The following is a 23323-nucleotide window of genomic DNA, read 5'->3' as shown; positions in this document are numbered from 1 at the left end:
CTCAGGGGAGATACTTGTTTCTCCCCTCTACCCAGTGTCAAGGATAAGACATCCAAGCTCCTTTGTGTCCCTTTCTGTATGGCAGGTTTGCTTCTCACTGACCTCACACTGAGATGAGAGTATAGCCCTTGGGCACTCCAGCTGTACTAGACTCCTCATTTTTGGTGTTCTGTTCTTAGTAGTATATAAAATAAGAGTGTATCTCAAGTTGGACTGCTGATAAGATTAGAGCCCACCGCACAGTCTCCTTAGGAAATCTCCAATCCAATAACATAGGACAAGCTTGTTAATATTAAAGACAAACGACACAGGTAAACAACATAATGGCCTATAGTTTTTAAATAAGCAAGTCAGAAACAAGAATGTATTGAGGAAGCTGGGTGTGGTGACTCGTGCCTGTAATCCCAGCACTTTGAGAGGCTGAGGTGGGCGGATCACTTGAGGTCAGGGGTTTGAGACCAGTCTGGCCAACATGGTAAAATCCCGTCTCTACTAAAAACACACAAAAAATTAGCCAGGTGTGGTGGCGAGTGCCTGTAATCTCAGCTACTCAGGAGGCTGAGGCAGGAGAATTGCTTGAACCCAGGAGGCGGAGGTTGCAGTGAGCCGAGATTGCAACACTGCACTCCAGCCTGGGCAACAGAGGGAGCCTCCATCTCAAGAAAAAACAAAAATGTATCAAGGGAAAGAACCCTTTATCTAAGTGACTTAAAATGTACATCAAATAAGTGAATGACAGTTCTCTGGATTCTAACAGAGATAAGATGAAATATCCTTTGAAACAGTCTATATTCCTCCCATTTCACAGGCTTATCAGACCAGAGGTGTTACAGAAATGTTTTTAGATTGCAGAATGCTCTAGGAATCTGATGAAAGCTCTGGATGGCTCAGTTTTTTGTTTCCACATTTATGAAACTTTAAAAAAAATTGCATGGCTCCTGCTTAAACAGAGGCTGGGTAAGCTGAGGCTAACTCTATAAAAGGCATCCGTCTGCCCTCCCAAATCTTTGTGAAATGGGAAGAATGTTCTGCAAAACGTACTCTTCTGCCCATAACCTGGTAGATACACAGAGAAAATACAATTCTTGACAAGTTGTAAATTGTACCAATGTAGCTCCTAGCATCAAATACATAGGGCTCCTTGGAATTTGGCAACTGATGTCTACTGTGTTTTTCATTTTTTATGACTGTTGCATATTTGCACTGTCTGAAGGAAGACGGCATTGCCCTCATCTCCCTGCCCCGTACCTGGAGGAGTCTCTGCTGCTGTCGTACTTGCGGCTGTCTGGGTCTCATGGGATCCTGAGGCAGGGGCACGGAGGGAAGGTTTGGATGTGCAGAAGTCAGCACAGCATCAATTCCCCCGCCCACCAGAGGGCTCTGCTGTAGAGCCTGATGGTTCAGTCTGGCAAAGAATAATGCAACTTGGTTCAGGCCCAAGCATAATGTCAAACTTTTAATCAGTGCTACCAGCACATTACATACACCACCCAAGAAACAATCAGTGCTCAATAATCCTTTGCACAATTCAAATAGACTAAAGTCCAGCGGTTAAAATAATAGATGTGACCACTTGAAAAAGGACAGCAAGCACATGACTTAAAATAAAATTGCAGTCATGCAATAAATCACTGTTTAAACATTTAATAGTTTTTAATAACGAGGAATATTAATTGAGCATTTACTTTGAAGCAGGCACTGTACAAAAGGGCTGAAATGTGTTACTTCATTTACTCCCCACCAGAGAGCCCTTTAAGGTCAGCAGTTTTGTTATCCCTACTTTAAAAATGAAAAGACAGGCCGGGCGCGGTGGCTCAAGCCTGTAATCCCAGCACTTGTGGAGGCCGGAGATGGGCCCGATCACGAGGGTCAGGAGATCGAGACCATCCCTGGCTAATCATGATGAAAACCCTGCGTCTACTAAAAAAGACAAAACGAGCCGGGCGAAGGGTGTGCGGCGCCTGTACGTCCCAGCGACACGGAGGCTGAGCAGAGAAGGCGTAAACCGCCGGGAGGTTGGAGCTGGCAGTGAGCTGATATTCTCGGCCCACTGTTACTTGCCAGTCCGGGTGTACAGAGCAAGTTCGGAGTTTTTGGTCTCCGTTCTGTCTCATAATATAAAAAAAAAAAAAAAAAAAAAAAAAAAATGAAAAGACAGGGCTAGAGGTAACTTATTAAGGCTACTTAAAAAGCAGATGGCACAGGTGGGATTTGAACCCAGAACCTTTGGGCTTTGAAGTTCAAGTTTGTGGGCCATGCTATGCTGCTATTTATTACAAAAATAGTACATACAACGCATATTTTCCAAATTATTATGCAAAATATCTGTTTTCTCAAATGTGTTACCATCAACCTTGCCAACTTTCCAAAGAGCGGTTACTTGGAGTCATCATGCAGCCATTGACGATAATAGATGGGAGCTGTGCTGCTATCTACTAGATTGACACGTTTTACATGACACTTCTTCTAAGACAATACTATCCAGCAGAACTTTCAATGATGGCTGCAATGTTTTCTCTCTGTGCTGTCCAATAAGACAGCGACTGGCCACAAGGACAAACTACACAATTTTGGGGTCTCAGTGCATAATGAAAACACAAGACTCCCTGATCAAAACTTAGTAAGAATTTCCACAGAGAAACTGCAGAGCATTAAACTAAGCATGAAGCCTTTTTAAACACAGGCCCTTCTAAACACAGTGCACTTCACACACCATTGAAGCTAGTCCTGCTGGCCACATGTGGCTACCAATGAACACTTGAAATGTGACTAGTGTAACTGAGGAACTAAATTTTTAATTTTAAATAGTCTAAATTTAAATAGCCACAGGTGGTTGGCAGCTACTATAACAGACAGTGCAGTTATATGCTCTAAGGGATCTAATTAAACAAGAACAGAAAAAAAGTCTATCATAATCCTGTTTTGCCAAACATCTCTGAGGTGGAAAAGGCAGAAACTAAGTTATAACAAAAATCTCATGTGCACTATGCACAATTAGTATTGGAATCATACATTTTATTGCTCCAATCAACAAATTCTAGAAAGGCATTCCTAACAATAACCAAGAGTTTTCTCTGTTAGATATGTTCAGAGAATTTTTAAAAGAGAAGAGAAAAAAAAGAACACTGAAGCAAACACAGTATCATTTAAAGATTGTTACACTCATGTCTTGGAAGATGTGGGTCAAAACTATAGGGATCTTTAATGAAATGAACAAGATGGAGCATTCTTTATGTTGAACCTCTATCTAGATACTACTAAAACTGAGATGACAGAATGCAAATTATTTGCAAATGCGCAAGCTCATAAAAACAATGATAAAGTACCATGCCCCGTAAGAAGCATAAGAAACCCAAGAATGTGACTGTTCATTATTGCCATCAACATTTCTACATGTATCACCTCTGAGAGCCAGTCAGGGGCTGCAGGTACGGCGAGGCCTGCTGCTGAACATAGCCACTCGGCTGCTGCTGAATCTGTCTGAGTCTTTCCATTAGCACAGGGTTGGAATGTGCGGCCGGATAGGCTCTGGAGTTATAGCTGGGAGACAAGACCACACTGCCAGCCTGCTGCTGCGATGTCTGCTGCAAAGGCATCTGTGTCCCGTACATTGTATAGCCCTGGGGCATGGTCTGCAGGTAGGCACAAGGGAAGAAGTCAACATTCCAATTTATCACCCAGTTTTCCCATCACTACGATATATGGGGCAAAAACAAACTCATGAGGACTCCCCTGAAATTCATTGTTTTCAAAGGTTCTCCTAACTCAAAATTTGAGGAGGACTACCCTGGATGTAGGGAATCTGGCCAGAAAAGCCACAGAACGATCTGGCAGTGTAATGATTCACCAGAAATGTCAACTTAAAAGAAAATGAATCTTCATTTAGTTAAACTGACTTTTAAGATTAGCTGCTTATTTTTAGAGAAGGGCAAGTTTCTGTATAGAAATAATCAGGCAAGCATCCATACCTTCAGTGCACAGATGACATCAATGTTCAACAGATCCCAAGTATCATTAATATCATTTCCAAAATTAGAAAAGTTACCCATGCTCAAATGTAAATTAAAATAATGAAATACACTTTCCCAATATGTGACTACACCTCTCCAGATCTGATAAATGTGTGTGTAGTAACTAACCAGTTCCAAAACAATAACAAAAAACTATTAATACCTTAGCCAGGAATAGTGCAATTGGTAACTGCTCTTTATCCTCCAGTACTGGTTGGACCTAGTTTGGCACTCTACCACTAATGTGAACACTTAATTTTCCTAATGAATATTAATATACAAGTACCTAGTTCTTTGTATATTGTTACCTTATGGAAAAGAGAAACCTGAAGTTCTTTTGAATCACTAGGTACAATTTATAGAACACAATGCTAATTAAGGTAGAACAACTTTGCTCTTCAAATCCTCAAAGCACTACATTTTCAGGTAGTTTAATGCCTCTGACTTGGAAGACAGAGAAATGGATAATGCACTTCTAGCAGGCAGCATGAATGGATCCAGCCTAAAGGACTCAGTGCCTGTGTAGCCTGTGTAGGCTTTTCTTTCAGCTGTGGACAGAGACTGAATTACCAACCCAACTATCAACCTTGCCAACATCTCTGCATTCCTGATTCCCAGAGGGATAGGGTGAGCGTATACAAATACAGAAATAACAAAATTATTAGTAAAAGCAGCTCAAGATTTGCATTATACTGTGTATTAGGCACTATGTTGGTTGTCTTAAATCCTCACACCCTTCGTCTCTATTTTACAGAGAAGGAAACCAAAGCTCAGAGTAAGTAACTTACACAATGTCACACAGCTAGTAAGTTGCTAGGAACTGTGCCAAAGTCTGATTTCAAGCCCCGTTATTTTCTTATTCTACCATGATTCCTCATTGATGCTATCTTTGAATATGACAATTTCAATTTATTTATTTATTTTGAGACAGGGTCTTGCTCTGTTGTCCAAGGCTGAAGTGCAGTGGTCTGATCACAGCTCACTGCAACCTCAACCTCCCAGGCTCAAGCAATCCTCCACTTTAGCCTCCCGTGCAGCTGAGACTATAGGTGCATGCCACCACGCCTGGCTAATTTTTTAATTTTTATTTTCTTTTGTAGAGACTGGGTCTCACTATGTTACCCAGGCTGCTCTCAAATTCTGGGGCTCAAGCAATCCTCTCACCTTGGCCTCTCAAAGTGCAGATTATAGGCATGAGCTACTGAGTCCAGCCCAAATATGACAACTTCAAAACTGAATTACATCATTATACATTATAATATAAAAGAAGTAACTCTGGGATTGTTAAGTATTTCAATATCTACAATCATCACTAATAAAATGTTTGAATTTAGTTTTAAAGGATTTTCTAGAATGTTTTATGCTCCTTAATCAATCCTAAGACTTGTTCAACAATCCTGATAATGCTTTTCTGAAATGTCAATTATAATCTATACGTAGAAGAAGTAATCAAGGTCTAGACCATAGGGAGTTGATATATTCTATTTACTTAATTTCCCACCTCCAATAAAGAGCTTTGAAAATCCTGTCAGTACCTATGAAGCAAATGTGGGTACCTGTGCTTGCTGCAGCCCTGGATATTGAGGGAGCTGAGGGGAGGGCCGTGCTTGTGCAGCAAAGAGAGCAGCCTGGTCCCCCGGCTGGCCCTGGAAAACAAAGCCAAAGCAAACTCTTGATCATAACAGCAAGGGCTTGATTTGAGCTTCTGGTTAATAATTCAAATAACCCACATCTAATCTCATTATATGAATAAAGAACTCAAAGATTTTCAAAATGTATTAAATATTATTTCTCATCAATTTCCTATGTGTGTTTAGACTGTTGAACTTATTCCCTCCAAGGAAGACTACAGATTTTCCCAATGATAACAAAGACATAAATACAAGCCTAAGTTATCAATGGTCTGTTCAGCAGAAGAGGCTGTCAGCTGGCTTCCAATACATGCCAGGGTATAAATGTCCCACTAAGTATGAAATCTGGAACCACAGGGCTGCAACACCCAGTGCCTATACAGGGAAGAGAATGTGTGGTACAGACACATGGCGGCATATAAAATTTTTATGACTTTTTAATGAAGCTTCTTCACAGTGACCTACTAATTGCCTATTTAGCCAGATACTCAAGGAATACATTTAGTACTTCCTATGACTCTAAAAATCAATGAGAATACAGTCAATAAATTTTGTAAGTTAATGGCAAATATAATTCTAACCAACTACAATGCAAAATAAAACCAATTAACATCTGTTCCCCAATCTTAATCTAATACATGTTTTGGCCATAAGAAAACAAATATATTCACAAGAGCAGTTGTACGTGTGTTTTATGTTTTGGTGGCAGAAGTTACTCCATGGAAGCTTGCAGTAATAATCATAAAAAGAAGTCTAGTTTCCCACCACTCTGGTTTTTTTCAGGACTGACTGTAAAGAATGAGATTTATTATAGGATTATTTTACTACTGTCTTTAATAGAGATTCTCATTTTAACAAATGCTAAATTATAGTTGCATAAAGCTATTTTAATGTGCGTGAAAAGTAGTGTAGTTATTTCTAGCAGGGAGAAAGGGGTAAATACGTAGCTTAAGAGGAAGGACACCAACAATTATTAATAACAGATCATATTTCAGAGGCTGGGCTTCTGGTTCTTACTCTCATTTTCTCACAAGAACCCTACAGGAAAGGAGCATCATCCTCATCTTCTTCAGACAGGAAAAGCCAGGCTCAAAGAGCTTAAGCAACATAGCAAGCTTGCTCAGCAAGACCTGGCAGTGCCATGATCTAAACTCCAGGAAGTCTGACTTGAAAGCCTAGGGCTCTTTCCATTATCATGAGATGCCTCCATGTGTGACACTAAGGATGAAAATACTTATTTGGTGCTTATTCTGTAAGGGCATATAGCCTCGTAAAATCATTCTAATGAGAAACCAAAAGGACAATCTCTATTAAGAATTATTAATGAGATACCAAAACCAAATGCATACCTGAGACAGTTAAGCCCTTTCTATGATCCCCAGAAAAAATCATGGGCCATTTATGAAACTTCAGCATCCCTCTAGGTGACTATCTATCTATACATGAATGAAACATAAATTTTTGAGTATACCTCTGAGGGTATCTACACATAACAGCTTCAACAAGAATCTTACTTTCAGAGTAGGCTATCATGAAGATACTCTTAGTTTCTAGCTCATTAATCTGTTAAAACAACTGTATCTCCATTTGCTTGGGTTAGAGAACAATAGCCCAAACTTCCTCTGTGAGAACCCATATCATGACAGTATGACTGTCAGGAGCCTAAAACTGTTCCTCCCAAAGAATCCAAATGGCTCTTGATCCTCCAAACACTATGCCAAGCAATCATTAAATCAACCGGATCCTTAAATACCACTCTTGGACACTAGCATCGTACAAGGTCCCTGTACAAGGTTGTGCTTCTTTGTGGAGAAAAAATATACATATATTCTCATTTTTACAAAACAGAAAAATCAACTATTTATATATGAGTTAGAATCTAGGGATCGATAGGTAGTTTATAACATTCGTGCCCTCTTTTGGCTTTGTAGGAAGCAGGATGTGATCTGCATGTGACAGCTGCATGCAGATGCATAAAGCACATGTTTTCTAACTCTTTGCTCTTCTTTTGCTTTTATTGAAGAACTTTATGAAACACATTATGATTTACATGGTAGAGGGAACTAGAATACTAATAAGTTATATATCTGAGCTATTGGACGATACTCTTATTTACAAATACTAGTTGAGATGATGGGAATTTAAGAAATAGGAACTGTGCAGGTGCAGTGGCTCACGCCTGTAATCCCAGCACTTTGGGAGGCCAAGGCAAGTGAATCACTTGAGTCCAGGAGTTCGAGACAGCCTGGGCAACATGGTGAAATCCCATTTCTACAAAAAATACAAAAAATTAGCTGGGCATGGTGACATGTGCCTGCAGTCTCAGCTACTCAGAAGCCTGAGGTGAGAGGATTGCTTGAGCCTGGGAGGCACAGGTTGCAGTGAGCCAAGATTGTGCCACTGCACTCCAGCCTGGGCACCAGAGTGAGACCCTATCTCAAAAAAAAAAAAAAAAAAAAAAAAAAAAAAAAAAAAAAAAAAAAGAAAGAAAGAAAGAAGAAAGAAAGAAAGAAAGAAGAAATAGAAACTGAAAACTATTTTCTACATTTTAAAATCACAAAACATTCAGAAAACTGTGCTATACTTTTAAAAGGAAAAAGGAATACAAGTTGAAATATAGTTTTGACACTCTGAAATTCATGTCAACCATTTATGTCTAATGGTGAACTATTTATATGTGAACATATTACTTTCCCTCCCAACCACCAGTTTGTCCCAACACACTACTGAAGTATAGAAAATAATTCAGATATGCAATCTTCTCCCTGAAAAAATAACAAACACCCCTATTTGACTACCACTTCCCAATTCTGCCATGCATAGCTGTTATCATCATGTGCTCCTAAAAAGAGAACACCCTAATCTCTCCTATCAGACTGAAATGGATTCCTACTTTTGTTTTTTCCAGAATAATGCCAGAAACACATTATTTCAATTTGTAGAAACAGTTCAATTAGTTGAAAACAGAATGAATAAGTTCTTTAATAACTTGAAATATATTACAAATGTTAAACAAGAACCACAATGTGGGAATAATCAAGGAAACTAGAGACTGAGAATCAATAAAAACTTTTAAACGTTGGTGGGCATGGCTTTGGCCACATTAAACCAAGATTAGATGATCTAACATGTCATCCAAACTAGGACAAGCCAGGACAAGAGGGCAAAGTGAGACCACGCCTGGCAAATCAGGACATCTGATCACTTTAGTTCTCTGTTAATTTCTGAAAATTTTTCAAGCTTTATTTTAAATTAGTGCCTAGCATATATAATAAGTGCTCAGTAAATATCTGTTCAGAATAACTAAGATTTAATTTAGTTTATCTGTTAACCAAGAAATCTAGAGGTAAATTAGGATTTATATTTGAGCATCAATTACTTTACCAAGTGCTTTCTAATTGCCTTACAGTTGTCAGTATCGTCTTTTGAAAACTCAAGTTTAATTTAATGTTTAGCATCTATCATTGTAATGATTTCTTCTTCCTGCCAGCCTTCATATCTGGAGAGTAACTTAATTTCTCCCTATTTATTCTGCTCAACCAAAACAATCGAGGCCACTTTAACTTCATATTTTTTAATGCATGGAGAGACCTCTCTGGGAACATGACTTGTTTGTTTTTGTTTATGTGAAACACAAAGTGAGACAGCATCTCACTTTGTTGCCAAGGCTGGAGTGCAGTGGCGAGATCACACTTCACTGTGGCCTCATATTCCCGGACTCAAGAGATCCTCCAATCTTGGCCTACTAAAGTGTTGGGATTACAGGTATGAGCCACTGCATCCAGACTGCAGGAAGGTGGTTTTTGATGGCATATTTGTGTCTAGCCAGGTGCAATGTGACTTTAGACATATAAGTAAGAGAGAATAAGATATTTGTTCCCTGCTCAAGCTTCCATGCCTCAGATACCTGACTTGTATGTGCAAAGGGAAAGATCGACAGAGAACTGCAACAGTCTAATAATTACATAAGCCCATCTCTACATTACTACCTGAGATAAATTCCTACACGTGGTCTCTTTACTTCATTTTTATGCACTTTGCTTTGGGCTTACCTCTATAAACAAAATATAAATAAAATATAACATTAAATAAATATGTACTTTCTAAAATTTCCATTTTTAAAAAGCCTCTAAAGAAGCTGTGCTGTTCAATATTGAACTATCTTCCTAACCTTTATAAGAAGAGTTCTCTCTCTTACTGCTGTATTTTTTTAATTGGACAGAAGTATGTGAGCTCAAAGAGATGTTGACTCAAAGGCTTTTGGCATAATTTGAAATTAATGCATCTGATAAGCTTTAAATTTTTGATAAATGATCCTCAAACATAATTTTCATTCTTTTGTGTCTTAATCTCTTCTATATTGCAACTATACCCTCAATCAAATGAGAAAATGTGAAGAGCTCCTTCTCACGTAGGACTGCTTACACCTCCAATGAGCGATCAATAAGGATTATAATCAGAGAATTTTAGAATCAGGAGTTTCCTATCCACTCAATTTACTAGTAATGATTAAAATCCTTATTTAGTAATTTTTCAGTAGGGTTTAAGGGTTACAAGTAGAGAGACAAGTTATATTTATAAAAACCACAGCCAGATTTTGTGGCTTGGTTTCTGGAAATACAGATTTGGAAAAAAAGTAATAAAAGGCACATAAGAAAAACCAGTGGGTAATGTTTTACAAGTCACCTAGCAGAAAGGGTTTTATTTATAACTCCTAGTTTGGAAGTTACTGAGTGCTTTAGGCTAAAACAACACATGGTATGAACCAGAAGTTGTGGCCATCACATCATATTGGTTTATTTCAACTGCAGACAACAGAGAGGAAATTCTATAATTATAAGAAGGCTTGTTGGCTAGTTATGTTTGATACTTTTATAAGTTTTCACCTCAAATACAACTTGGTTGGGAATCAATGAACAGTAACTAACTGCTAGAATAATCTGATTCATTCTAAAACATATCCCATACAGTAATGAACCTTTATGATATTAGCATGTCCATAAATTATAAGAACTGATTGAGCATATATTAACTTCCTAAGAAAGCAGAATATTACAGAAAACTAAGAGTGGTAAAATGAATAGCAAAATACACATTTTCATTACTTTGAATTAATATAGAACTCATGGAACCTTCTTTTGACTTTAAATACTTACAAATAAAATAGTTGTCAATAAAACATTTTTTAAAAGTCAGTGATTGATGCAAATTATTTTCTATCTGAATTACATTATCACCTGAATAATAAACAATGCCCTATAGCAAATATAAGCTGTCTCCAAAACATTTTGGAACTTCACAGTTTAATTCAAGTTTTCAATAAAATCCTCACCTGACCCCTGAATACCATAAAGTGTCAAGAAAAACAGTCTTTTCAGAAAAGTTTCCAAGCTTTCCTTTGCCAAAAGTAGTTACTGGAGAAAAATGCCTATATAACAAGTATTAGATAACCTAAATATTTTCAAAGTTTGAATATGCAGTTAAGGACATTTTTATCAATGTATAGATAATGTTACCCATTAAATTGGCAATGAAACAAGTTAACTTACAGTCACAACTGAGATGTGTGCTCTTTTTTATTCTAATGCTTCTTGGGTTTATGTTGTGGGTTGGCTATCTGATACAGAAACCTATAAGTAATTTAATGCAAAACATGCATTCTTAGCTAGCCCAGGCAAAGCAGTAGAGATGAAGTCTTATGACATGCATGCACAAGACCTATGCTAAAAAAAAATCTTCTCCATACTGGAAAGAAAATAGAGATGATGCGTTCTGTTGAGATTTTGGGAATAGCCAGTGAGCGGGATGTGATGAGAGGGTAAGTTTCATAACCACAGTTTTCATTTTCTTGCATTGGCCTATGAATCAGCATGCCATGCGTTCCTCTACTAATGATATAAATTGCCATAGAGAGAAGCAAGAGCTCAGGAATAGACAGGTTCAAAACTGGGACTGAGATGAAGGTGCATGAACTGGTCTCTGTTCCCAAGCCCAGGCCATGAACGTCTATTGGTTTCTATATCATACATGTATATGATGGAAATCATGACGCGATCAAAGGGGGGCACTTTCAGAAAAAAAATTCCATTAAATTAAACATGGTCAATGCATTCATGATTCTGTGTTACAGTCTCAAACATAAACCGAGTGAGTAACAGTGAAATGAACACTATAATTATTACCAGCTACAGAAAAACCTGCTTCTCATTTTGACGTTCAAAGGGCAATGCTATACAAATTTATTAAAAAAAAAAAGAAAAGAAAGAAAAAGGAATGACAGCAGGGATGTTACCATTATGTTGTCAAAGTCTTCCAGAAGGGAGACAGCAGAGTTACAGAAGTCCTACAGAAAGGGGACAGCAAGAAAACGGCAGACAATACAGATAAGATTTTTTAGCCTAATGACGTGGGTAGCCAAAATACATATGAACTATTTCATTTAAAACAATGTTGCAGGAAGTCAAGACTTAAAAACATAGGCCCTATAAGGGTTTTATTAATTCATATGTCAAACATCCTCACTACAGACTGCAACACTGATAAACAATATGGTGGTATTCATATACTAGAACAGCACAACATGGAGGTTAAATGGTGACATAAAAGAAGTAGAGGAGATATCAGACAACGAAACATGCTGCAACCAAGGGGCTTTGGAACCCCCATGTGAGCAACAGGGGGCTAGGGTCCTTCCTGCCCTAGAGCCAGTAGGGGAGCTCAGGACATGTGGGTCACATTAAGCAGACAAAACATTAAGTGAACAGTCAGCAGGCCACATGTTCTTGAAGGATGTGATTAGCTCCATCCCCAGTAAATCCAAGGAAGACGTCACCAGGTTAACCACACATTCAACGGATCGCAGTAGACAAGAAATATTTATAGTGTCACCATTGTTTGCACACTAAGAGGGAATTTGATTTACGAAAAGTCAACTGAATACCTGGGGAAAATTGCTATTTATCAACTAAATGAATCCCTTTTTAAATCATTTATATATTCAAATTCCAAGGGATATATTACTGAAATGTTAAAAATTTCCCTGAACTCACTGAGTTCTGGAGGTAGACATGAAGCAAAGGATTTTACCAATAATAAAAAAAGCATTTTACTATACTGAGAATTAGAAAGTATAGGAGGAATTTCCCAGGTAAATAACACCTATTCTCACCATTTTACGCATAGGTACATAATTCATTGCATTTGTACATTGGTCTTTAGATTCAACTGCCATGCTTGTATTAGTGATTCATTTCCTCACCCCTCCATCCAATCTTCTGCCCTCTCTCATAAAAATAAAGCTGCAAACACTATCTCCTAGCTCATTATATTTGCCTAATCATAATTTTAGCAAATAAAATCAGCACCTTCCTCATTGTTCAAATAAACAGATAAATACCAGATATAAGTAATAAGCGTAAGTACCCACCTCCCTGGACATGCTTTCTACCCAAAAAACAAAATGATAGGGGTTAGGACATATTTACCAGTACAGTGGTTTTCTTCTCCTAAGTTCGTTTTTGTCATTGAAATGTATATTAATTACACCCTCTGAATAAACACATTAGTTATCAATACTCAAAATATGTTTCAACAAGACTATTTTCCCTACCTTTAACAAATGAGACTATAATTTGAAATATGCTCTATTTACAGGGTCAGGAAGTTTACAAAAGGGAAAACTTGAATAGCTAGTGAAGTTATAAAAAATGGCTAAACTCACAAGTAATTAGGAAAATGCAAATTAAGATGTCACAATATAATACCATTTCACCTGCTCTGATTGAGAAAAATAAGGTCTGGTAATACCAAGCATTGGTGAGAATATGGAGAAAGAAAAATGCTCATATACTATTCTAAGAGGAATCACCACCACTTTCAAAATCACTCAGCATTTCCATGTTCAGGTACACATCCTAAAACTTTCCACATGTATAGAAGAAATGTAAAAGAATGTTTACTGTAACAGTTAACAGTTTAAAAAAACTGAATAACTTAAATGACCATCAGCAGAATGAATAAATAACATATTAATATTCGTAATAAAATAACATCCAACAGGATAAATGAATGAATATAACTACATGAAACAAAGTAGAAATAATTAAAATATTAACTATAAAAAAGCTGCAAAATAACACAATACGTGTGAGAACATTTACATAACATTTCAAATCTACAAAGTAATACTGTACAATGTTTATGTTGGTGGATGCAAATGTATATATTGAAAGTATAAAAACATGCATAAGAAAGTAAAACACTAAATTCATGATGGGGATTCCCACTTTAGAAGAAGGGAGGGAAATAATGATACAAGGAGACTCATCCACATCTATAATGTTTTATTTAAAAAATAACCTAGAGCATTATGGAAGAATATTATTTAATAAAGTTAGGTGGTAAGTACATTAGTGATTATTACATTATTTTCTATTCTCATCTATATGCTTGAAATACATATACCATTAAAGAGTGAGTGGGAGGGATGGAGAAAATAAACATATTCCATTTCCTTAGGGTGGGAGATCAATTACCAAACAAAGGGTAATTGCTCAACTTAAAAAATAATCCAAGAGCATGTTCCCATGAAGTCACAGATTCATTTTTGCCAAGGAGCTATAACAGCTCTGGGAGGTTCTGACTCAGTCATCCTTCCTTCTTTAAATTACCTATTTCCTTGATTTGGATACACAAATGATGGGACCTGCTCCATGGTAGATAACCAAATCCTCTTTACAAGTCGCTACATGTACTGGCTATAACTGGGCACACATTTCTGTCCTCTGAAAGGAATCTCCCTGTTTTCTGTCCTGAAAAATCCTTACGATTCATGATCTGTATGGAGCCTATAACCAAGTGCACTTTTTAACCAATTTGTCTGAATCAATTCAAGCTAAACATCTCTTCCGTCTATCCTTCTTTGGACTCTTGAAAATATGCTGTCTGGAATTACTACACGAACAATAAAGTAATTTAGTATACTGAAAGGAAAAATCAGAATAAAGCAACACCATAAATCAAGGCATAAAGTTCTTTTCCTGGGTCAAAACTTTAGATTGTTTCTGCAAGCCCCTTCCCTAGATGATTGACATTGTGAGAGTTATGAAAGTTCCTTAAGGCCTGGCGCGGAGGCTCACGTCTATAATCCCAGCACTATAGGAGGCCGAGGCAGGCAGATCACCTGAGGTCAGGAGTTCAAGACCACCCTGGCCAACATGGTAAAACACTGCCTCTATTACAAATACAAAAATTAGCCAGGCGGGTGCACGCCTATAGTCCCAGCCACTCGGGAGGCTGAAGCAGGAGAATCGCTTGAACCTGGGAGGCAGAGGTTGCAGTGAGCTGAGATCATGCCACTGAACTCCAGCCTGGGCAACAGAGGGAGACTCTGTCTCGAGAAAAAAAAAACAGAAAGTTCCTTAAGATTCCTCCTGCAAGCCCCTTCCCTAGATGATTGATATGGTGAGGGGGATGGTAAGGTGAGATGACAAAAAGTTCCTGCTGTCAAAAGAAAAATACTGAGTGTAAGAATGGAATGAGTGGAAAATAATTCAAGCAGCATTTTGCATTATAACCAATATTCTACATTCTGTGACAATTCTAACAGAATATGTGAAAAATAAAATGCAGTGATACTTTTAATACTGAGATTTGAATGAGTCGCTCAAGTATCACAGTATTTAAAGAACAAAAACATACCACTCTAAGAAGCTAAAATGACAATTAGGATGACAAAACAACATTCCTTTTTATGAGTTTGTTCTATTGGTAACCATTAAGCAAATGAGGATTAAACCAATCCTATTAATGGCAATTTATGTGATTATACAAGTAAACCATTTGATATGCTTTCATTTTAAAGCTTAACATATTTTAAGAAAATAATATTGTTATGGGAAATGAATTTCTTTTGAAATAACAAACCATAAAAATACTAATAAGCAGCAATGGTAAGTATGACAGCTAACACTTTTTGAGCACTTACTATGAGCCATCCACTGTTCTAAGGGCTGTTTCACACATACTAAATCATTAACTTCACAACTACCCTATAAAGTAAGGACAGTATAGAATTAGCTCCATTTTATAGATGGGACTCTGAGACACAGAAAGGTAGTGTAACCACTGGACTGAGTCCCATCTAAATACAGGACATTGAGTAAGAAACAGAATAGTTTTTGTTTTGTTTTGTTTTTTTACAGTAGTCGCCACTTCTCTGCGGTTTCCCTTCCCACAGTTTCAGTTACCTGCAGAAAACCACAGTCCGAAAATAGGTGAGTACAGCACAGTAAGGGATTTTGCAAAAGATGACATTTACATGTTTGTTACAGTATATTATTATAATTGTTCTATTTTACTATTATTGTTAATATCTTACTAAGCCTAATTTATAAATTAAACTTTATCATATAGGTACCTATATATAGGAAAAAACATGGTCCATATCAGGTTTGGTGCTCTGGGGTTTCAGCAACCACTGAACAGTATTCCCTGTGGATGAGCAGGCTGATGGGACTACTTTATTTTCCTAGATGAAGACTGTAACCAAGAAGAATGAAAACAGGTTTCTTGCCAAAACATCTTTCTGCATGTCCATATGTACTAAAGCTATAGGAAAATATACTCAATTATAACAATTATTACATCAAATAATCTCATTAAGATACTTAACAATATCCATGCTATTCAGCACTTGTTGTCTAGGTACTGTGTTAGACACTGTCTTAACACATTCCTGAGGAAATATAAGACAATCCATGACAGAATATTCCATGACTGACTGAAGCTCATGTACAATCTCCGCAGTGGAACTAGAGGATTATTTTATGGAATTCTGGGTTTCATCATGTATCACTGAAGGGTGGATGGTTTCTGCATATGCCAACTTCCCCCAACCAGACAGAAGGAGGACAAGGGGACACTGTGAGGTCTTAGATATATCCTGAGTTCAGGAATTTATGTTTACCTTTGCCATTTAGGTTTCCAAAACAACCATAGCAGGTATCACTAGAAGGGCCATTTTCTGGAAGCACTGGGAGGGAAAGCTATGAGAAGGGTGTGTGGATAAAAATCAGACCGCTGAGAACTAAGGCTACTAAGAAACTTCAGGCTCCTGGAAACAGCTGATGAAATCTTGCATTATTCATTTGATACAAGCTCATAGATTTGTACTATGTGCTTAGCAGATGAAAAGACAATACAAAATAGTATACAGCCCAGTGTCTGACCTCTTAAGAAAAGGGAGTAACCAGTGGGTTACTAGACAACTGTCACAGGAAGACGTCACATCCAAAACCTGGAGAAACTTACCAGCCTGTAAAAGCATCTGCTGAATTCCAGAATCGGTTTTGAAGATTAATACAAATGGATATTCTCTGTTTGTTATATTTAAGAAAATGAGCCTCTGGAATAAGAAAATTACTAGGATATGGATAAAAATGTATCTATTTACTTTTCTCTACAAGAAGCCAAAAAATGAAAAAATAACTATATTATTAGACCTTACGTAGCTAGAGAAATTCATATCGTATATGGGTGAGTAACCTGAGAAAATCTTCCTGCCACAGCATGAAATGGTCAGTACTTACTAGAAAAGCAAATTGTGCCCAGCAACATATATTAAAACAATTGATCAATATTGCTTACATTCCATATAATTCTGTCTTTAGATTCTGAAGGATTATCACAAGAATTTTTGTGCCATAACACCATATTTAGCTAAATTCCAGTTATATTAATAGTGTATACATGATCTATTAAGAGAAAGGAAAGGCACTAATATTTCCTCAGGACCTCCTAAGTACAGGTACCATGGTAGATGCTACATGCAAATCTCATTAGCTCGATGTACTACAGGATTACTGTACATTGTGACTGCATAATATATGCATTTCTCTTCCTTTAAGAATACCATTTTCCTCAATTATCTAACACTTGAAGAATGATGAGAGAAAAAGACATATCCTACTTGTGAAAGCCCTTCAGAGACTCCATAGTTAAGTTTCAACTGTTAAAAACAATATGAAGTGAGTTTGAGATGAAGAGGTGAATACTGTACAATCACTGCTATGAAGCTGAGCTTTTCCTATTTGAAGAAGGCATTTCTGGTCTTAAAAGTTTAAAAAGAGAAGAATAAAGAAAAAAAAAATCCAACATTGTAATGGAGTTAGCACAAAAGAATCAGAAAAAGAATGAACTAACAATTAATTCCCATTGGTACAAGCAGTACAACTGCAGGTGGTACAAAAGGATAGAGCCAGGAATGTTTGGTAGGAGAAAGAAAAGTAATGGTGTCATCCAGGTATACTTCTCCATATGCAAGGATATCTTTGATTACATGTAGATTATTCAATTAAATGCTTTAAAAAATGTTTGTAGCTGAAATCGTGTCATGGCTTCTATCAGGAAGTGAACCTTTTTAGGACAGGTGTATTTACCCATAAATAGCCCAGTGGGCTTTCCCCCAGTGCTAGGAATCACTTAACAATATTTCAAAGTTAATTTGGCAGCAACAGTTTGAAAGTGGGCTATAAGAAAACTATGCCTTGTGATAAAAGGTAGATAAGAAAAAAAAATTAAGGTGGCACTTACTTTACTTACTTTATTTATTTTTCTTGAGATGGAGTCTCACTCTGTTGCCCAGGCTGGAGTGCGGTGGCGTGATCTCGGCTCACTGCAAACTCCACTTCCCAGGTTCAAGTGATTCTCCTGCCTCAGCCTTCCAAGTAGCTGCCACTACAGGCATGCTCCACCATGCCTAATTTTTGTATTTAGTAGAGACAGGATTTCACCATGTTGGCCAGGCTGATCTCAAACTCCTGACCTCAAGTGATCCACCTGCCTCAGCCTCCCAAAGTGCTGGGATTATAGGCGTAAGCCACTGCACCTGGTCCTAGGCTTTATTACTTTGAAAGAGGGCTAAATGCATTCTAGTAGGATGGTTTTTCAACGTCTAGTGAATTTTTTTAACTCAAAAATGATTTGAAGCAATAGTACAACTCTAATTTTGCTGATTCCCAAAAAGAGCTAAAAATCCCAACGAGGCTTTAAAAAAATGACTGTAAACATGTTGCTTATTTAGGCAAATTAAATATTTTTTTCATATTTTAATCAAATGTTCATCATTTATGTGCAAGCAGCAGCTTAGGCCCATCTTTTATCTTTCACTCAGGGAGCTAAAGCAATCGCTAGAGGTCAGGGAGAGACAAGCACATCGTGATGACTGTTGCTTGCATTATCACACAGTTCAATTAGTTTCTTCTCTCTTGTCCTTATAATTCAGGTAAAAAAAAGAACCGTTTTTAAGAATGAATGACTAACCTCGCCATCACCATCCACCTAAATCATCACTAAGTGGCCCAAATGCAGGGAGTGCCATAAATTACACAATGGAGATATGCCTAGAAAGTTATCCAACAGACAAAGAATATTTTTTTAAAGCACTTGAATTTCTTGCTATGTTGAAAGTATTGTGGTTTTTCTTAGAGCAGGATGTACCTGTAGATTCGCTATTTCCATTGGAGGGTCATGAAGGTACCTAACTCATAGAGTTACCCTGGTATCTAAGATAGCTAATACATTTAAGTGCTTAGAAATGTTTTGGCATATAGTAAGTGCTCTGTTAGTGTTAGCTATTATTATCAAAATAGTGCATGACTACTTTAGAAAAGCTAGAAAATACAAGTATACAGAAACTAGAAAAAGAAATCCCCATTCTCACCTCACACTTTATTTTAATGTATTTATATAGATGCATAGGTTCTTCATGAGTTTATACTAAGTGCTGATGTTTTCTTAAACATGGATCACTGTCTTCTATAAAGAACACTGGGTTATAGGCCACAAAAATAGAAATATAAATCAAGAATTTAATTGAATGTATCCAGATCCTGACTGTTGTTTATAATTTATTATCTGCTCTAGACCTTATTAAATATACACTAGAAACAAAAAGTAGAGGCAGGGCACTATCAAAGAAAACCTAAGAAACATCGGGGCTTCAGAGACATAACCTCACAGTAATAAGTCTAAAAATAATACATGAAACAAGAGCTGAAAGTAGTACAGAATATAGTGGTAATTATAATAGGAAAATGAGTGCTCAGAGAAGGTCATATCAAGGATAAAAGGCCTGCTTCTTCTAACTGACCAGAAAGTCATCAGCCCTTCTTTCTGTTTTGAGGTATACTTTTAATAAACCTAAGACATATCAAATTCTTATTTGATCAATGATAACAGTAAAATACAATGGAGGAAAAGTATTTACAAGCCTGTAACAGAGAGAGAGACCTGCACTCACACAAGTATACAGCGATATGCATACAGGAAGGATATGCCACATACCCCAAACTAATCCCAAGCTAGTGGAGGTAATAAAATGCAAAGGACTCTATTGCTGGGGTCTGGACAAACCTGTTGGAAAGGCCGAGTCTGGGCTTGCCTGAGAAGCCGCTGTTGCTGCTGCTGCTGCAGAAGCTTCATCTGTATCAATTGCTGCTGCGATGTGATTGCATGAAGAGAAGGCGGCTGCATCATGGCGCCCGAGCGCCGCTGTAGCATGTTTGACAGAGCTTGTTTGGTGTTGGTTGGGACAAAGGAGCCTGCAGGGTCCAATCTGGAGCCACCTACAAAAGCAACCAAAAGGAAACACTTTCTAACTATGTTAATGCAACAGGTCTTCTTATTTACCAAAACACAGAAATTTCACCTTCTAAGTCTCACTTTATGAAAAAAGTAGAAAACAATGCACTGTCCCACCTGCCACAAATATTAAAGACCTTGAGTTGCATAATTTATAAAAGATGGGGGGACTGATGTAGAAGTGAATTATACTACTTTGATATAACTTCATGGAGGTCTTCAGTTCATAAATTGAAATGCACAAAACATACAGTTGTTGGCATAATTTCATAATTACATGGGTTTAAATAAGGCAAGGCCCTCAGGAACATATTACTTGTATAAAACATACTGCCTTTGTGATGTATTTTGCCAAGTTTTTAAGCCATTCATATAAATCCTTTTGTACTTTTCATCAAATCTGAAGCTCATGTCATTGAAGCCTTTTCACCACGGTAAAATGAAAATGCATGTTTTATAGTAGAGGCATGAAAATGCTTTAAAATCTTGAAATGCTTGCAAACTTCAAATACCATGATTGTTACGAGAAAACATCTTTTTTGAAGGCTAAAAATCAAATAAGCAACTATTATATTGATGCACAGGAAATCCTTTACATATTTGTATATTATAATTTGTCATATGTCTTTAAAAGTTAGGAAAAAAAGTCAATGTATGCTGGCTTCACAATAAATGTCAATTCTTCATTCACCAAAAATAGCCCTTGATATATGTAAATGAAAAAAAAAAACTCTACATAAGCACCTCATAAAAGTTGTTTTATCTTTTTTATAAAGCAAAATGTATGATGAAAACAAACATTTTAAAGCTTTTTTTTTGGAAAAACCCACATTCTTTTAAAGACTCAGTACCACAATCAGCAATACAATTTATGAAGTTGTGAAAGGAAACTAAAAATCTTGGGATGCCGAACTTACTATGACAAAGGTAAAAGTCAATGTTGGGAACCTAGTCATGCAAAACTATCCCCCAGGTTGTTTCCTAAATAGATAGCTGCAAAGATAGAAGGCTACATACCTCCCCAGGGGGCCTCCCTCAAAATTTGCTCACAAGGAAATTCCTTGTAGGCGCCAAGAGATTGACTCTAAAATTAACAGCTTTTATGGTGGGGGCGGGGGTTGTGGGGCAGCAGGACAGAACTAGAAGTCATCCCTCCACTTATCAGAGACAAATACATATTTGACCTCTTCCTCTACTCTGTGTTTACTTAATCTTATGTAAAAATGCAGATTCAACACCATAATTGACTAAAACTTTAACCTGCTTCTTTCACATGTAAAATGTAGATTCAGGGAATGCTGATCAAAGCCTCAAAAGAATGAAACTGCTTACTCCTTTTATCTATTTCTCCTTATTTTTTCTTCTTCTTTCCCCTACTGCCTACTCTTTCCCCTTTAAATACTGAAGTCCCCAAACCCTCTTTGGGAAAAGCACAGATGTTCCTGTGATTTTGTGTTCCTTTCTCCCAGGCACGTCCTCAACCCTGGCACAATAAACCTCTAACATGAGTGAGATTTGCCTCAGTCATCTTCTTCTATTTACAAAGTCATCAGCATTTGAAGAGCATTTGGAAAAAACTGGAAGATCAATCTAACACATGGCAGGGTAACTTCTGTTGAAGCAACAATCAGAACGTATATTATGTGTTAAGAATTATGTATATTAATATGTAAAAACATTCATTTATAGAAAAGGGAAATTCTTTTTAAAGATTAAACTATAATCTAATTTTTAAAAATTTTCCTAACTCTATGATCTTGTACCTCTGGGAAACTATCAAAATAAAATATTACAATATGGCTGACGCCCTTTGTATACCTAATTACTTTCCTCATTGACTCCTACCAAATGCTATTCTGAATCTGGAGTTTACCATCCTATGCATTTCTTCACAGCTTTATCATACTGGTGTGTATATATGAGAAAGATTAGGGAAAGATACATATGTTTTTGTATGTGAGTGATGGTGGGAGACTGTTTTGCATTTAAACCCCATATGAATGGAATCATGCTGTACATACTGTCTGGTAACTTTAGAGGATGCTTTTTTTTAAATGAAAATAAATTCCCTCATATAAATCCTCAAAAATAAATTTTTTTCAAAATTTACTTATTTATTTATTTATTTTACTTTCTTTTTTTTTTATTTTATTTTTTATTTTATTTTTTTGAGATGGAGTCTTGCTCTGTCACCCAGGCTGGAGTGCAATGACGTGATCTCGGCTCAAATAACCTTTGCCTCCCAGGTTCAAGTGATTCCCCTGCTTTGGACTCCCAAGCAGCTGGGATTTCAGGCATCACCATGCCCAGCTAGTTTTGTTTTTGTGTTTTTAGTACATAAGGGGTTTCACCATATTGGCCAGGCTGGTCTTGAACTCCTGACCTTAGGTAATGTGCCCGCTTTGGCCTCCCAAAATGCTAGTATTACAGGTGTGACCCACCATGCCCAGTCCAAAATTTATTTTTTAAATGCCATCTCATACCTAAAGTTCCTCAACTTACATAAAGCTTTCTATAGCATTCTACAGGGAGAGATTATGTGCTTTTTCAAAGTAGTAAGTTTTCAATTCACAGACAGTCCTTGTGTGTCAATGTCTACAAAGAAACTTCTACATCTCCAAAGTTTAAAATGGCCAAAAATTCACATGGACCTTGGCATTAGAAAGAGGCATTAAAAAGAGGAAGTTTAAAAGGATAGTGATTGCATCCTTCTTTTCCACTCTGAGTCCAGTTTGTAGTCTATATTCATTCACTCAACAATCTATTTTTAAAGGCCTACTATAAAGCCAGAGGTTCCTCTAAGTTCTGGGGATACTGCAGTGAATATAATAGAAAAAATATCTGCCACGAGGCTTACATTCTGTGAAGATAATAAATCAATAAGAAAGTCAGATATAGGCAAGTCTGATGGTGTAGAGCAAGCTTGTCTAACTCATGGCCTGTGGGCTGCATGCGGCCCAGGATGGCTTTGAGTGCAGCCCAACAAAAACTCGTAAACGTTCTTAAAACATTATGAGATATTTTTTGCGATTTTTTTTTTTT

The 23323-nt window shown here is 37.1% G+C and overlaps 1 protein-coding gene across 1 annotated transcript in view; it reads right to left on the bottom strand.

Moving 5' to 3' along the window:
- Window positions 1-23323, bottom strand: part of MED12L (mediator complex subunit 12L) — a 352689-nt gene that overhangs the window by 22480 nt on the left and 306886 nt on the right. Inside the window, exons 38-41 of the mRNA XM_017854932.1 lie at window positions 20054-20265; window positions 5567-5656; window positions 3403-3632; window positions 1249-1405 (exon numbers count right to left, since the gene is read on the bottom strand). Coding sequence (XP_017710421.1) covers window positions 1249-1405; window positions 3403-3632; window positions 5567-5656; window positions 20054-20265 — 689 coding nt within the window. The remainder of the gene's footprint in view (window positions 1-1248; window positions 1406-3402; window positions 3633-5566; window positions 5657-20053; window positions 20266-23323) is intronic.

Source organism: Rhinopithecus bieti, unplaced genomic scaffold (genome assembly GCF_001698545.2).
Source record: "Rhinopithecus bieti isolate Rb0 unplaced genomic scaffold, ASM169854v2 scaffold_36840, whole genome shotgun sequence".
NCBI lineage: Eukaryota > Metazoa > Chordata > Mammalia > Primates > Cercopithecidae > Rhinopithecus > Rhinopithecus bieti.
The sequence above is the reverse complement of the archived record's forward strand: the minus strand, read 5'-3'. Positions and strand labels throughout refer to the sequence as shown.